The 14,414-nt window shown below is 38.8% G+C and overlaps 1 protein-coding gene across 5 annotated transcripts in view; it reads right to left on the reverse strand.

The window, feature by feature from the left end:
- Positions 1 to 14,414, reverse strand: part of PLEKHH2 (pleckstrin homology, MyTH4 and FERM domain containing H2) — a 126,035-nt gene that overhangs the window by 35,336 nt on the left and 76,285 nt on the right. For 4 of the 5 annotated variants that reach the window (XR_002342738.1, XR_002342739.1, XM_021087575.1 and 1 more), the window contains 4 exons: positions 13,839 to 13,919; positions 9,202 to 9,381; positions 4,427 to 4,535; positions 3,161 to 3,273 (listed from right to left, as the gene is read on the reverse strand). Coding sequence is in view for 3 of the 5 variants with exons in the window: in XM_021087575.1 (XP_020943234.1) it covers positions 3,161 to 3,273; positions 4,427 to 4,535; positions 9,202 to 9,381; positions 13,839 to 13,919 (483 nt within the window). In the remaining 2 variants the exon portion in view is untranslated. The remainder of the gene's footprint in view (positions 1 to 3,160; positions 3,274 to 4,426; positions 4,536 to 9,201; positions 9,382 to 13,838; positions 13,920 to 14,414) is intronic. The other variant, XM_021087574.1, reaches the window with a different exon arrangement.

Genomic DNA, 14,414 nt, shown 5'->3' on the forward strand with positions numbered 1-14,414 from the left:
AGGTGAGAAATGATTAGATTTATTCTGCATGAATTATATTGATTCTCTTCTCAGCAATAGTTTTTGTTTAAAAGGATGGAAAAGATACATTGTGATAACACTAGTCAAGAAATCCGGAGTGGCCACCTTAACACCAGACAAAGTAGACTGCAGAACAAGGAATTCTGCCAGAGATAAAGAGGGTAATTTTTAGGAGTTCCCATCGTGGCTCAGTGGTTAATGAATCTGACTAGGAACCATCAGGTTGCAGGTTCGATCCCTGGCCTTGCTCAGTGGGTTTAGGATCTGGTGTTGCCATGAGCTGTGGTGTAGGTCGCAGACGTAGCTCGGATCCTGAGTTGCTGCGGCTCTGGCGTAGGCCAGTGGCTACATCTCAAATTAGACCCCTAGCCTGGGAACCTCCATATGCCATGGATGTGGCCCTGGAAAAGAAAAAAAAGAAAAGAAAAAAGAGGGTAATTTTCATAATATAAAAGGGTCAGTCCATTTAGAGGACATAACAATCCTAAATGTTTTAATAACATAGCTTCAAAGTACATGGTGCGAAAACTGATAGGACTACAAGGAGAAATAGACAAAATTCACAATTAAAGTCAGAGATTTCAGTACTCTCTGTCAATATTTGAGAGAACAGTTCCCACTATGGAACTGTAGACAGAAAATAAGTATGGATTTAGAAATTCTAAACACTGTCAACTTACTTTACCTAATTTGTAGAATACTCCTCCTCAGAGCAGAATATGCATTTATTTTAAGGGAACATTTTTTGCCTCCTTTTGTGGAACTCTAATTCCAGATGGAATTATATATATATATAACAAGTGTGGGAGAATGCTGATAATTGTTGATATTAGGTGATGGGTACATTAAACTAGTCTCTCTACTTTTATTCTTGTTCATATATATATGGGTACTTCAAATTATCCTATAGCTCACCATACTCTATTCAACTTTTTTTAACTCTGTGTTTCATTTTGGATAATTTTTCTTGCTACGTCTTTGAGCTGCAAAATTTCCTTTCCTATTCTTTAAGGACAGCTGTAACAGCATTGAAGTTACCCACACTTATAAAATATGGTAAATTCCCCTGTTTGAATTTTCATTTGGCTGTGTAATTGATTTTGGCCATTTTTTTTGTTATAAAGTTGATCACTTAATTCAGATTTTCAAATGTAGTTGTGTAAAGTCTTTCTTGCTTTGGGTATTTTTGTATTCTACAGGTGGCTTTTTAAAAAATGTTCCATTATGGTAATTTTAAAGCATGAATAAAAGTAGAGAGACTAGTTTAATGTACCCATCACCTAATATCAACAATTATCAGCATTCTCCCACACTTGTTTCATTCAACCCCTGAGTCCATTTTTTTTTCTGGAATATTTTAATGTATATCATGTTATTTTACCAAGAAATACTTTAGTGGGGACCTCCAATTGATAAAGATTTTTTCCCATAACCATCTTGTTATTATCATCCCCCACCCCAAATTAACAATAATTCTTTAATATTATCTAGTAAACACAAACTTTTTGAGATAGGGGGAATGTAGGCAAGAAAAAGCCCAAAAAGAGACAAAAATTGAGACTCTTAAGAGATGAGGGGGAAATAAATTACCAAGATCTTGGTGGAAAGTCAAAAACCAAATCTACAGAAGGTACACTATATTCTAAGACTTGGAGTAATGGAAGAAAAAATAAATGAAAGAATGTTTGTTAGGAATAGAGATTTGAGGTGATCATTTCTGATGCCCTCTAATTTTCCAACTGAACTAGAAGGTAAGTTTGTTGTGAGGAGTATTACTGAGAAGGAAATCTGAGTGGGATGTGACCAAAGCAAAGCAAAAGCAGAAACAGTTGGTCCTAAGGAATGAAGACCATAGATTTATACTGGCTCCAGTCCATTTGGCTATTTGATGCTCTCTAGCAGTACCCCCGGGATTAATATGGAAGCAAATAAGACAGTGGCACTGAAATCTGACGGGGTTTGGCTGAAGAATGCATGGAATTATGAGTCCCAAAGAACTATGAGTATTAGGAAAGCCATCCAGACTGGATAAAGAAGGAAGAAAAGTCAAGAGGGAGTTATTGTGCTCTCTCTTGACCTCAAAGAAAGTAAGTGGCTCAAAACAGAGGTCTCAGTGAGCATATGAAGAAGAAAGAAAGAGTAAGGAAGAGTAAGAAAATAAGAGAGCTCATGGGCTAAGAGATCATGGTTAAAAAAAGACATATTAGAATTTAAGCTTTTAGGAGTTCCCGATGTGGCTCAGCGGCGATCCCTGGCCTTGCTCAGTGGGTTAAGGATCTGGCATTGTTGTGAGGTGTAGGTCACATCTACAGCTCAGATCCTGCGTTGCAGTGGCTATGGCAGAAGCCTGCAGCTGCAGCTCCAATTCAACCCCTAGCCTGGGAGTTTCCATATGCCATGTGTGTGGCCCTAAAAAGCAAAAGCAAAAAAAAAAAAAAAAAAAGTATTTAAGCTTTTAGAAGTGGTGTTCTTATAAGGAATGTTGAGGTCATAGCATGAACGTGAAGAACAGGATGGTGAAGCAGAGTAGAGGTGAAGCTTACTGACCTTGAGAAGGTCAGGAATCTTAAGGCCGAGGCATTGGTGAGTGAAGTGACAGGAAAGTCATGCAGGGTAATGGCAAGAATGGAGGTAGAGGGAATGTGAGTTGGGAGCCACTTCTTTAATTTCATTAATTTCCTTAATGAAATTTGAGGAGTTACCAGAAGGCGACTGATGACAGAGATGAGGGGCAAAGAATTGATACAGTTGAATGGCAAGTTTCAAGTGATCAGGGATTTCAAACAGAGGCTGAAGAATAAGAATTTGAGAGCAGTGCTGGAGAAGAAGAGTGCTGATCCCTCTTCCAACACCGAGGCACGTGTGATGTCACAACTCTCTCCCTCTGAGGAGGAAATGCTTCTTCTCTGATGAAGTGTTTCACATGGCCCAAACCATAAATAGCTCATTTCAGTAAATCTCAAATCCTCACTCAGAAAGCATTTTAAATTCACCTGATTTTATTTCAGGAGATTTTCTTCTTCAGCAGCATTATCATCACATTTTGAATTTTCCTGGAAAGAGTGAAACTTTATAACCTAAATTTTAATTTTTTTCTATGAACATTTTTAATAATATACAACTCCATATGAAAGTTTACCTTAAATAACTTAATAGCTTCTGTCTGTAGAGCTTCTGAAGGCAGTGTTGTCAAAGGGGAAATGATTCCTTCCTTACTGTGACACAAAGTAGGATGTCTCCATATCTGAGAGGCTAAATACAGAGGAAATACGAACAGGAAACAGAAATGATCAATTATTTTGGCCTCCAATTCTCCTTTTCGAAATTAGCTCATTCAGACCTGGCTCACAACTTTAAGTCATAAAAGTCGTGCAAAACCTCTGGTAACATTATTTTATTTCAGTTTCCAGGAAACTTGGATTCTCATATTTCTGTTTTGGATAAATTACGTCTGAAAGAATTTGGTACTAACATTCTGGGCCCAAACAAGTCTGCCGGGCCACTGTCATGTTACTTAAATGTGCTAAAGATTGGTGACCTAGGGAGTTCCCACTGTGGTGCAGTGGGTTAAATGTCCAACCTGCAGTGGCTTGGGTCACTGTGGTGGTGCAGGTTCAATCCCTGGCTCAGTGGGTTAAAAGATCTGGCATTGCTGAAGCTGTGGCATAAGTCACATCGGTGGCTCAGAATCGATCCCCATTCCAGGAGCCTTTATATACCACAGGCGCAGCCATAAAAAATTTTTTTTAAAAACTGGTGATCTAGGTAGTGAGATGACTATACATGAGAGAGAGCTGGGGGAAGACACAGAGAGGAAAAGCCAGAGCAGGAGGAGGTTAGAAAGATAAAGAAGAACTTGAAGTCATTCCTAAAATCAGCATTTCTTAAATTCCTAGGCTAGACACTGCAAATAAAATGTGATCTCTATTATTAAGTAAAACAGAGCTTAGAATCTAGACTCTCAATGGGGAAAACTTAGTCATTAAAAAAAATTTCAATGCAAAGCGACAAATGTTGTAAAAGGGTTAAATGGCAAAATGCATTGGGACATCATTTTAACATTTATCAGGCACCTTTTATGAGCCAGATGCTGAGTTGGGATGGGCTGGCCGGGGGAACTCCCAAGGTAGGTAGAATTTTAACAGGTTGGTGGGGAATGTAAAGGAAGGAGGGTGTACCAGGCAAAGGGAGTAATGTGAGCAAAGGCAAAGAGGTGTGATAGGATACGGTATGTTGAAAAATGATGGTGTCTCTGGAGTCGAAGGAACACAATGAGAATCCTGGCCTATGAGAAGCAAGGCTGATGAAAAGATGGATACATTGCAGGGAAACAGGAACCCACAAATTCGAAACTCCAACAGACTAAGAGGACCCATTCATAAACCATAAAAACATATCAACTTACAAGGTTCCCCTTCTATATTCAGCAATTTGCAGACAAGTTGCTCAAATTCAGATCCAACATTTACATTGTTACTTCCAGCTGCAACAGTCAGGTGATAAAGCCAAGTGTCCTTAAAAATCAAAACATATTAATAGAGATGTTAACCAAGATATAGCTTTTGATGACTGAAAGAAAAAAACAACTTGGGTAACCAGTAGAAAACTCTGACACTGGAACACAAAAACAAAAACAAAAAAAACCTCTTAATTTTAAAATATTAACTAAAAGCCACTTAGTCAAAGAGTTCTGAAGCAGGCTCACTTGAATTGTGCTCATAGTACCTCTTCCCCATTGATCACATTTTATTATTTTCTATTTTCTAGATGTTTCTTAGAGAAGCATAAAAAAGTAAGAAGGTAACATGACATTAAGAGGCTAGAATAAACACAACCAATTAATACTCTTTTAATAAATACAACTAATGTTATCAAATTTAAAGTACAATTCCCAGTACATACAAAGAACACATACAAAATACTTAGGAAATCCAGAAAATTTAAGGAAGAAAATAATACCCAGAAAGAACATACCTCAGCACAATAAAGGCCATATTAGAAAAGCCCACAGCTAATATGATACTCAATGGTGAAAAAGTGAAAGCTTGTCCTGTAAGAGCTGGAACAAGGCAAGGATGCCCACTCCTGCCACTTCTATCCACCATACCACTGGAAGTCCTAGCCAGAGCAATAGAGTAAGAAAGAGAAATAAAAGGCATCCAAATTGGAAAGGAAGAAGTAAACTTATCTCTGTTCACAGATGACCTTATTTCATTTGCAGAAAGCACTAAAGATTCCATAAAACACTGTTAGAACTAATAAATTCAGCAAAGTTATAGGATCCAAAATCAACATACAAAAATCAGTTGTGTTTCTATACACTAACAATGAAATATCCAAAAAGAAAATTAATAAAACAATCCTAGAGTTCTCATTGTGGCTCAGTGGTTAACGAACCCAACTAGTATCCATGAGGACATGGGTTCGATCCCTGGCCTTGCTCAGTGGCTTAAGGATCTGGAGTTGATGAGAGCTGTGGTAGGTTGTAGACGTGGCTCGGATCTGGCATTGGTATGGCTGTGGTACAGGCCAGCTGCTACAGCTCCGATTTGACCCCTAGCCTGGGAACCTCTATATGCCACCGGTGTAGTCCTAAAAAGACAAAAAAAGAAAAAAAAAAGAAAAAGAGAAAGAAAGAAAGAAAGGAAACAATCCCAAAACAATAGTCAAAAAAAAAAAAGAATAAAATAATTAGGAATAAATTTAACCAAAGAGGTGAAAGATTTGTACCCCCAAAACAAAAAGCACTAATGAAAGAAACTAAAGTGGAGTTCTCATTGTGTCTCAGGGGGTTAAGAATCCAGCAGAGTGTCCATGAGGATGTGGGTTCGATCCCTGGCCTTGCTCAGTGGGTTAAGAATCGAGCATTGCTGCAAGCTACAGTGTAGGTCACAGATGTGGCTCAGAACCAGTGCCTGTGGCACAGGCCGGCAGCTGCAGCTCCAATTCAACCTCAGCTGAACCTCCATATGCTGTAGATGCGGCACTAAAAAGAAGAAAAAAAAAGAAACTAAAGCAGACACAAACAAATGGAAAGACATCCAATCTTAATATTATTAAAAGGTCCACACTACCCAAAGCAACTCATAGAGATTCAAAACAATCCCTATCCAAATTCCAATTGCTTTTTTAAAAGAAAAAAAAATCCTAAAATTAACACGGAACCACAACAGACTCCAAATAGCCAAAGCAATTTTGATCAAGAAGAACAAAGCTGGAGAAATCATACTTCCTAATTCAAAATATAATAGCAAGCTAAGTTAATCAAAATAGTATGGTACTGGCATAAAAGCTGAAATTAGGCCCATAATGGGCCTAATGATTGCCCCATTAGGCCAATGGGACAGAACAGAGAGCCCTGAAATAAACACACATATATATATAGTCATCTGATTTTTGACAAGACTGCCAAGAATGCAGTGGGCAAAGTATAATGTCTTCAATTAATGGTGTTTGGAAAGCTGGATACCCACATGTTTTTTTAGTGAAACTGGACACTGATTTCACACCATACATAAAATCCATTCAAAATGGAATAAAGACTTAAACATCAGACCTGAAACCATAAAACTAGAAGAAAACATTGAGGAAAAAAGCTTTTGGACATTAGCCTTGGCAATGATTTCTTAGGTATGACACCAAAAACAGGCAACAAAAGTAAAAATAGAAAAATAGATAAGTGGAATTACATGAAATGAAAAGCTTCTGCACAGCAAAGAAAACAATCAGCAAAATGAAAAGGCAACATACTTAATGGGAGAAAATATTTGTAATCATATTTCTGACAAGGGGTTAATATCTAAAATATATTTAAAAACTCACAGGAGTTCCCTGTGGGACAGTGGAGTTAAGGATCCAGTGTTGTTACTGAAGCAGCTCTGGTCTCTGCTGTGGCGCAGGTTCAGTCCCTGGCCTGGGAACTTTTCATATGCTGCGGATACAGCCAAAACAAACAAAAAACAACAAAAACTCATACAATTCAACAGCAAAAAGAAAAACAATCCTATTTAAAAATGGGATCTGAAAACCATTTTTCCACAGATATTGAGATAGTCAACAGGTACAGGAAAAGGAGCTCACCATCACTAACCATCAGGGAAATGCAACTGAAAGCCACAATGAAAACCTCACGCCTGTTTGAATTGTTACTCTCAAAAACAAACAAACGAAAAGAAATAACAAGTGTTGCTGAGGATGTGGGGAAAGGGAGTCCTGTACACTTCGGGAAGGAATGTAAATTGGTTCAGCCACTATGGAAAACAGTACAGGGATTCCTCAAAAAACTAAAAATAGAACTACCATATGATCCAGCAATTCTAGTTCTGAGTAGTTATATGAAGGAAGCATTATAATAAATTTATATAAAACAGTAACTTGAAAACATACATGCACCCCCATGTCCATCATAGCATTATTTACAATAGCCAAGACATGGAAGCAACCTAAGTGTCCATCAATGCATGAATGAGTAAAGAAAACATGGGGAGTTCCCGCTGTGGTGCAATGGGATTGGCAGCATCTTTGCAGTGCCAGGACACAGGTTGGATCCCTGGCCCGGCACAGTGGCTTAAAGATCTGGCATTACCACAGCTAGGTTGCACCTGTGGCTCGGATCTGATCCCTGGCTCAGGAACGCCAATGCCATGGGGTGGGGGGGCAAAAAAAGAAAGAAAAAAAAAAAGGAAAAGTATGGCTTAATGTCATACAATTATTAAAATCTATTAAACAATATGTATCAGTCAATTCAAAACATAAATTAAAAAAAGAATATATGGTATGTACATATAATGGAATATTATTCAGCCTTAAAAAGGAGGAAATCCTGCCATTTGTGACAACATGGATGAAGAACATTAAGCTAAGTGAAAAAAGCTAGACACAAAAAAACGAATACCATATAATACTACTTATGTGATGGATGTAAAACAGTCAAACTCATAGAAGCAGAGAGTGGAATGGTGGTTGCCAGGGGCTGGGTGTGGGGCGGAAACAGGGTGGTACTAGTCCAAGGGTACAAAGTTGTGGTTATACAAGATGAGAAAGTCCTAGAGGGTTATTGTACAGCATAGTTCCTATAGTGAGCAATACTGTATTACATACTTAACATTTTACTCAGAGGCTAGATCTAATGTTAAGTAATTTTTATCACACACACACAAATAATAACTTAAAAAGAGGTGTACAGGAACATTCTGGAAGTGATAGTTAGGTTTATAGCATAGATTGTGGTGATGATTTCATGAGTACATGATTATTTCCAAACCATCAAGCTGTATACATTAATTATGAAGTTCCCTCGAGGCTCAGTGGGTTAAGGACCTGGCATTGTCACTGCTGTGCCTCTGGTTACTGCTGTGGCACAGGTTTGATCCCTGGCCAGGCAACTTCTGCATGCCACAGATGCAGCCAAAAGAGAAAAAAGAAATAAAGGGAGTTCCCGTCGTGGTGCAGTGGTTAACGAATCCGACTAGGAACCAGGAGGTTGCGGGTTCGGTCCCTGCCCTTGCTCAGTGGGTCAAGGTTCCGGCGTTGCCGTGAGCTGTGGTGTAGGTCGCAGACGCGGCTCGGACCCCGCGTTGCTGTGGCTCTGGCGTAGGCTGGTGTCAACAGCTCCGATTAGACCCCTAGCCTGGGAACCTCCATATGCCGCAGGAGCGGCCCAACAAATGGCAAAAGACAAAAAAAAAAAAAAAAAAAAAAAAAAGAAATAAAGGAAAGAACCCATGTTTCTGTTCTACTGGCCTTTTTTCCTCTATTAAAATATATATGTACATTATATTTTCACATAGCTACGATTATATTAAGGAAGGGCTTTTACTATATTAGTAAAACTCAGAAATTATAATTATCTGTTTTTTACAGAAAAAGATAATGTCTTCAAAATATTTTTTCATATGGACATATATATATTTAATCAATTTCCTACTGTTGAACATTTAGATGGCTACTAATTTCACACTGATTAAAAAAACATGAAATCTAATATCTATTAAGTAGAAAAGGGTGTCTGTCATATCTTGTGTTTGAAATATATCAGAAATAAAATCATTTTTAAAAGAATACTATGTCCAAGTTTATATGTAAATCTTTGCTTGTACTTATGATCATTTGAACATTATTACCAATATGTAACGACAATAGTCAAAATCATTCTAAATCAACCAGTTAGTCCTTACATACCTTTTCGTGTTTGGATCCAATGAGGAGGTAAGTCGGACCTTGGTCTTTGGGGTGGATCACAATAGTGTAATGTGTGGATAACAGACTTCGTCCACTGGCTTCATAATCTTCATCTGAATCACAGGATCTGTCAACCTCCTCAACTTTAGCCTCCCAGAGTTTGATCTGACCTAAAGGAAACTAAAGTAAATATTTGTAATTGTAAGGAAGGCACTTTCTAAATCTTCTCCTACCAAAATTTTTCATAGTCCTCTCCACTCTTACCTTTATAAAGCATATCTTTTTTTAAATGATTTTTATTTTTTCCATTATGGCTGGTTTACAGTGTTCTGCCAAATTTTCTACAGTGCAGCAAAGAGACTCAGTCGCAAATATATGCATACATTCTTTTTCTCACATTATCCTCCACCATGCTCCATCATAAGTGACTAGATACAGTTCCCAGTGCTAAACAGCAGCATCTCATTGCTTATCCATTCCAAAAGCAATAGTTCGCATCTATCAACCCTAGATTCCCAGTCTATCCCACTCCCTCCCCCTCCCCCTTGGCAACCACAAGTCTGTCTGTTCTCCAAGTCCAAGCATACCTTTTTTTAAAATGAGTGCTTAAAGGTAATTGGATGACCTGCATTGTTACAAAAGCAGAAACCACAACCAACATGCCCGATGTAACATAAAAGAAGAATTCAAATACTAGACATTTGACTTTGGTGGAGAAAGCAGGAAGATACTTCTGTACTGTGGCTCAGATTATTCATTTGGACCAAAATGACCCATTACCTCATCAAGAAATTAGGTTATTCAGTCAAAATATTCCTTTGCCATTTGACCCCCCCCCCAAATTGATTTGATTAAGCCACTGGATCAAAAGGACAAGTGTATACATAGTTTCAATACTATTCATAGAAAAAGTAGCAAAGGTAGACAGCTGGTGTGAAGAAGTGTGATTAACCACCATCCTAAACTTCAACAAATGAGAAGGGGTTTGAGGCACTTATATATGTAAAGTACCACCCAAAAAATGCCATGATTTCTTCCATCTTAATTTAAGGGGAAGAAAAACATTCTAAAAATGATTTACATTAAATTTTACCTAGTCTTTTACTGACAGAAACAATTATCTGCTGTATTGAATCTTTAGCCTGTTTGTTTTAAAACCTTTCTTGAATTAAGTACTTTTATTTCATGAACATACACAGTCTGCTTCAGACATGTACAGCTTCTAAAGTATTCAGTCAGGTTTGCAACTGCAGCCTGAAAAAGTTCATTCTCACCCATTTACCATCTTACATTTCCATGCTCAGGCCCAGCGCTCAGTCAACGGACTCTTTTCCCATCTACACTCACTTCCCCCCGGGGTGACCTCATTCAAGCTCATGGCTTTAGTACCAGCAAGTATTAGCTACACCCACACTGATAACTCCCGACTCACATAAATTCTACTTAGATGTCTAACAGCATCTCAAACATCGCTCGTTAAGTCCTCCCCTGGCCCCCGACCTATTCTCCTGAGTCTGCCCATCTCTGTTGTTGGCAACTTGATCTTTCCAGCTGCTCAGGCCAAAAACCTTGGCATCATCACTGATCCTTTTCTTGCTCTCATCTCCCACACTCTTTCAGTTAACAAATCTCGTGAGCAAACCTTTCAAAATATACCCTGAATCTGGTCTCTTCTCACCCCCCCACAGCCACATCACACCACGATCATCTCTTGCCTGGATCTAACTGCCTCCTAGCCAGTCTCCTCCTAATTCCCTTCAGACAGCAGCTGGAGGGTCGTGTTAGAGGTTAGATCATGTCACTGCTCTGCTCAAAAACCCTCAATGGCTTCTCGTCTTACTTGGAGTAAAAGCCAAAGTCCTTGCTCTGAAAGGCCCTATGTGATTTGGTCCCCTTGCTTCTCTGATCTCATCTCCTTTTATTCTCTTCCTAACGGACTCCAGTCCAGTCACGATGACCCTCTCACTATTCCCCAAACATGCTCCTGTCAGGGCCTCTGCACTTGCTGTTCCTTCAGCCTGGGATGCTCTCAGTTCTTTTACTTCCTTCAGAGTCTAATTAAAACATCAGCTTCTCAGCGAGGTCCTCCCTTGACATCTAACCTAAAAGGCAGTATTACCTGCCGGGTGGCTGAATAAGAGTAAAAAATTAATTCACTTAATTAAATGTGTTGTCTTTTATGAGGAACACTGCCTTTCCCCGTTAAATTAATAACAATTATTTCCTGAGTAGTTACTATGTGCAGAGCACTATTCTGAGCACTGAATAAAGAAGATTTACTTCTGAAGGCAAAATGCGAAATGAACGTATTTATACTTTCAGAAAAAGGCAGTAGAACAAAGCAAAATGTAGGCAGAAAAGTCGCATGAATAAATACAAAGCGAGCTTTAAAAAAATGGGATAAAGAAAACGAATTCTACTTTGACAATGCATGGCAATACCATCCTGAGTGTGTGCTTCAGGCGTGTTCAATCACATGACAACCAAGGCTCCATCCACCCCAGTATTTAAAGATGATCCTTTTACCAAAGGATTCACCATGGCTCCATAAACAGTGACTAGACCTGGTGCTTTAAAATATCTTGACTGACTTTTTAAAAAGACACTCATTGGGATAAGGACGAACTGTTTCTGATACATCGATAGCACAAAACGAAGTAGGCCTAAACTGAGTCACAAGCATTCTCAATATTTTTCCAATCACTTCAGTGGAGTTCTGTTCATCCATCTACATTCGTCTGACTTTTTCCTTCTGTGATCAATGTTATCTATTTTATTAAATAATAAAATTGTTAGTAGGAGTAGTAGCAGTAAGGACATTTAAATTCTACTCTCAGCAAATTTTAAATTATTGTTCTACTTATAAAACACATGCTTATTATAGAAACTTGGTAAAAATAGGTATAAAAAAGGGAAGAAAAGAAATCATCCATAATTCTACCACTACTCAACATTTTGGTGTAGTTCTCTCTGATCCTGCTGCTACGTGTATTTTAAAAATGTTTTTTATTATAGTTGATTTACAATGTTCTGTCAATTTCTGCTGTACTGCAAAGTGACCCAGATATATATATATAAATATATTTATATATATATTATTTTTTTCATGTTATCCTCCATCATGGTCCATCACAAGTGATTAGATACAGTTCCCTGTGCTGTACAGCAGGATCTGATTGCTTATCCACTCCAAATGCAATAGTTTGCATCTACCACCCCCAAACTCCCAGTCCATTCCACTTGCTATGTGTATATTCATGTAGATGCGCTGGACTGAGAATTATAAACTCAGCCCCAACCTCCCTCTTCTAAAGTCTCCCTGTAACTGCAGAAAAAAAGGTGGGAACTGTTTGTCAGAATGCCCTCTGCTGTGTGGTTCCCAGTTAGAGCTCGCCTGTGAGAGAACTGGCCTGTGATGTGGAAGGGAAGGGTGACAGAGGAGTCATTGTTCTCCTGAGACAGCTGCCGTCAGTTGCCTAGGCTGATGTGAACGTCACAGGGGCTCCCCAGTAAACTGCTGAAGACCAGCTGCCTCTGTGCATCGTGCTCACACAGCCAGTGCTAACTTCTTGGACCTTTGGTGGTGGCTTCTTCTCTGACCTCTATTCCCCCAACTTTTCTAAAAGTTATATATGTCCCTAACTCTCTAGTAAAACCATTATACCTGGAATACGCAGAATGGCTTCTGTTTTCCTGACTGATAATTAGTTAGGGTCATACTGAATAGACCGTTTTCTATTGTGTTTATCCTTGTGTTGTTTTTATGAGTGCATTCCCACATGATTTCAGAAATGGCTCACTGGCTGCACTGTGCTAATTCCCATCCCATGAACGGTACTGAGAATAATGGCTTGCATCTTAAATACGGCTAGTCAGAAAGGAGGGTGCAGGTTGCAGAAACAGAACAGAGAAATAATAATTGACCTACATGGTCAGTGGACCAAGAAGTTTAGTCTCATTAGCATGGTAATCAGTCACAGGCTGCTATTCTGTGGAGCTGGCATTATTTTATGCAAGTACTCTTGGCCCACGTTGGTTCAATTGTTATAGTTTCAGTAATCCGAAGGTGACATGGAGTGTCCGTAATGACAATTAGGCATACATCTCACCTTTGGAAGATATCCATCTCTGGACTCTAAAAATGAGGATAATGAGTTTTTTGGGTGAGAGGTTAGTATAAAATGAATAAATGGGATAGAAGTAGGTAGACGGATGGATAGATAAGTGGTGCCTTGGGATTCAGGGGCCTAGGACAGAACTGGATTCAGTTCCCCCATCCTACCCCAGCTCTTCTTTCCTGGCTTGCTATTCTCCTCATTCGACCTTACCTAGCCTGTCAGATCTGGAAAATATGAGAAATTGATGGTTAAGGGTGGGGTAGAGGAAGACTTTTCTAAGTCTTAGGAGAAGCATTAATTAAAAGTTGCTAAGGCTTATATTTATAATTAAGATCCTTGTTAGGTCTATGATTACCTGAGTTATATAAAATTTATATAAACCTTATCAAATGTTATATATAATTTCAACCTTATCAAACATTCTAAAATTTGACTGGCAACAGTGAAATGAAAAACTTGAAGCTATAACAAACCAACAAAAAAATCCCTCTAATTAGCATATTACATACACATACATACCTTATCTTCTTGACTACGAAAATAATATAATGTTTTTCCTATAAGTGTACACCAGACTCTTTTGGAGTAGCCATGTTTCACCTGAAATCATATTTCAAAGAATTACAAAGTAGCTCAGGACTCTTGACACTTTAGGCACAGTTTATACACTCTATTTGAAGTTGTTCAGCTCTATGGTTTGCTCAAGCTATAGGTGATATTCCATCTAGGCTGTCCAAATGCTATTATTTATTTATTTATTGCTTTTTAGGGCCGCACTTGCGGCATATGGAGGTTCCCAGGCTAGAGGTCGAATCGGAGCTATATCTGCCAGCCTACATCACAGCCACAGCAGCACAGGATCCAAGCCACGTCTGTGACCTACGCCGCAGCTCACGGCAATGCTGGATCCTTAACCCACTGAGCAAGGCCAGAGATTGAACCTGCGTCCTCAGGGATGCTAATCATACTCATTAACCACTGAGCCACGATGGGAACTCCTGTCCAAATGCTATTTAAAATGTAATAGCTACCTGTTAGAGTAGTAGCATGGGATGTTTCACTTTGGTGTTCACTATTCAGCATTTAACAAACGTT

This window comes from Sus scrofa, chromosome 3, assembly GCF_000003025.6.
Source record: "Sus scrofa isolate TJ Tabasco breed Duroc chromosome 3, Sscrofa11.1, whole genome shotgun sequence".
Classification (NCBI taxonomy): Eukaryota; Metazoa; Chordata; class Mammalia; order Artiodactyla; family Suidae; genus Sus; species Sus scrofa.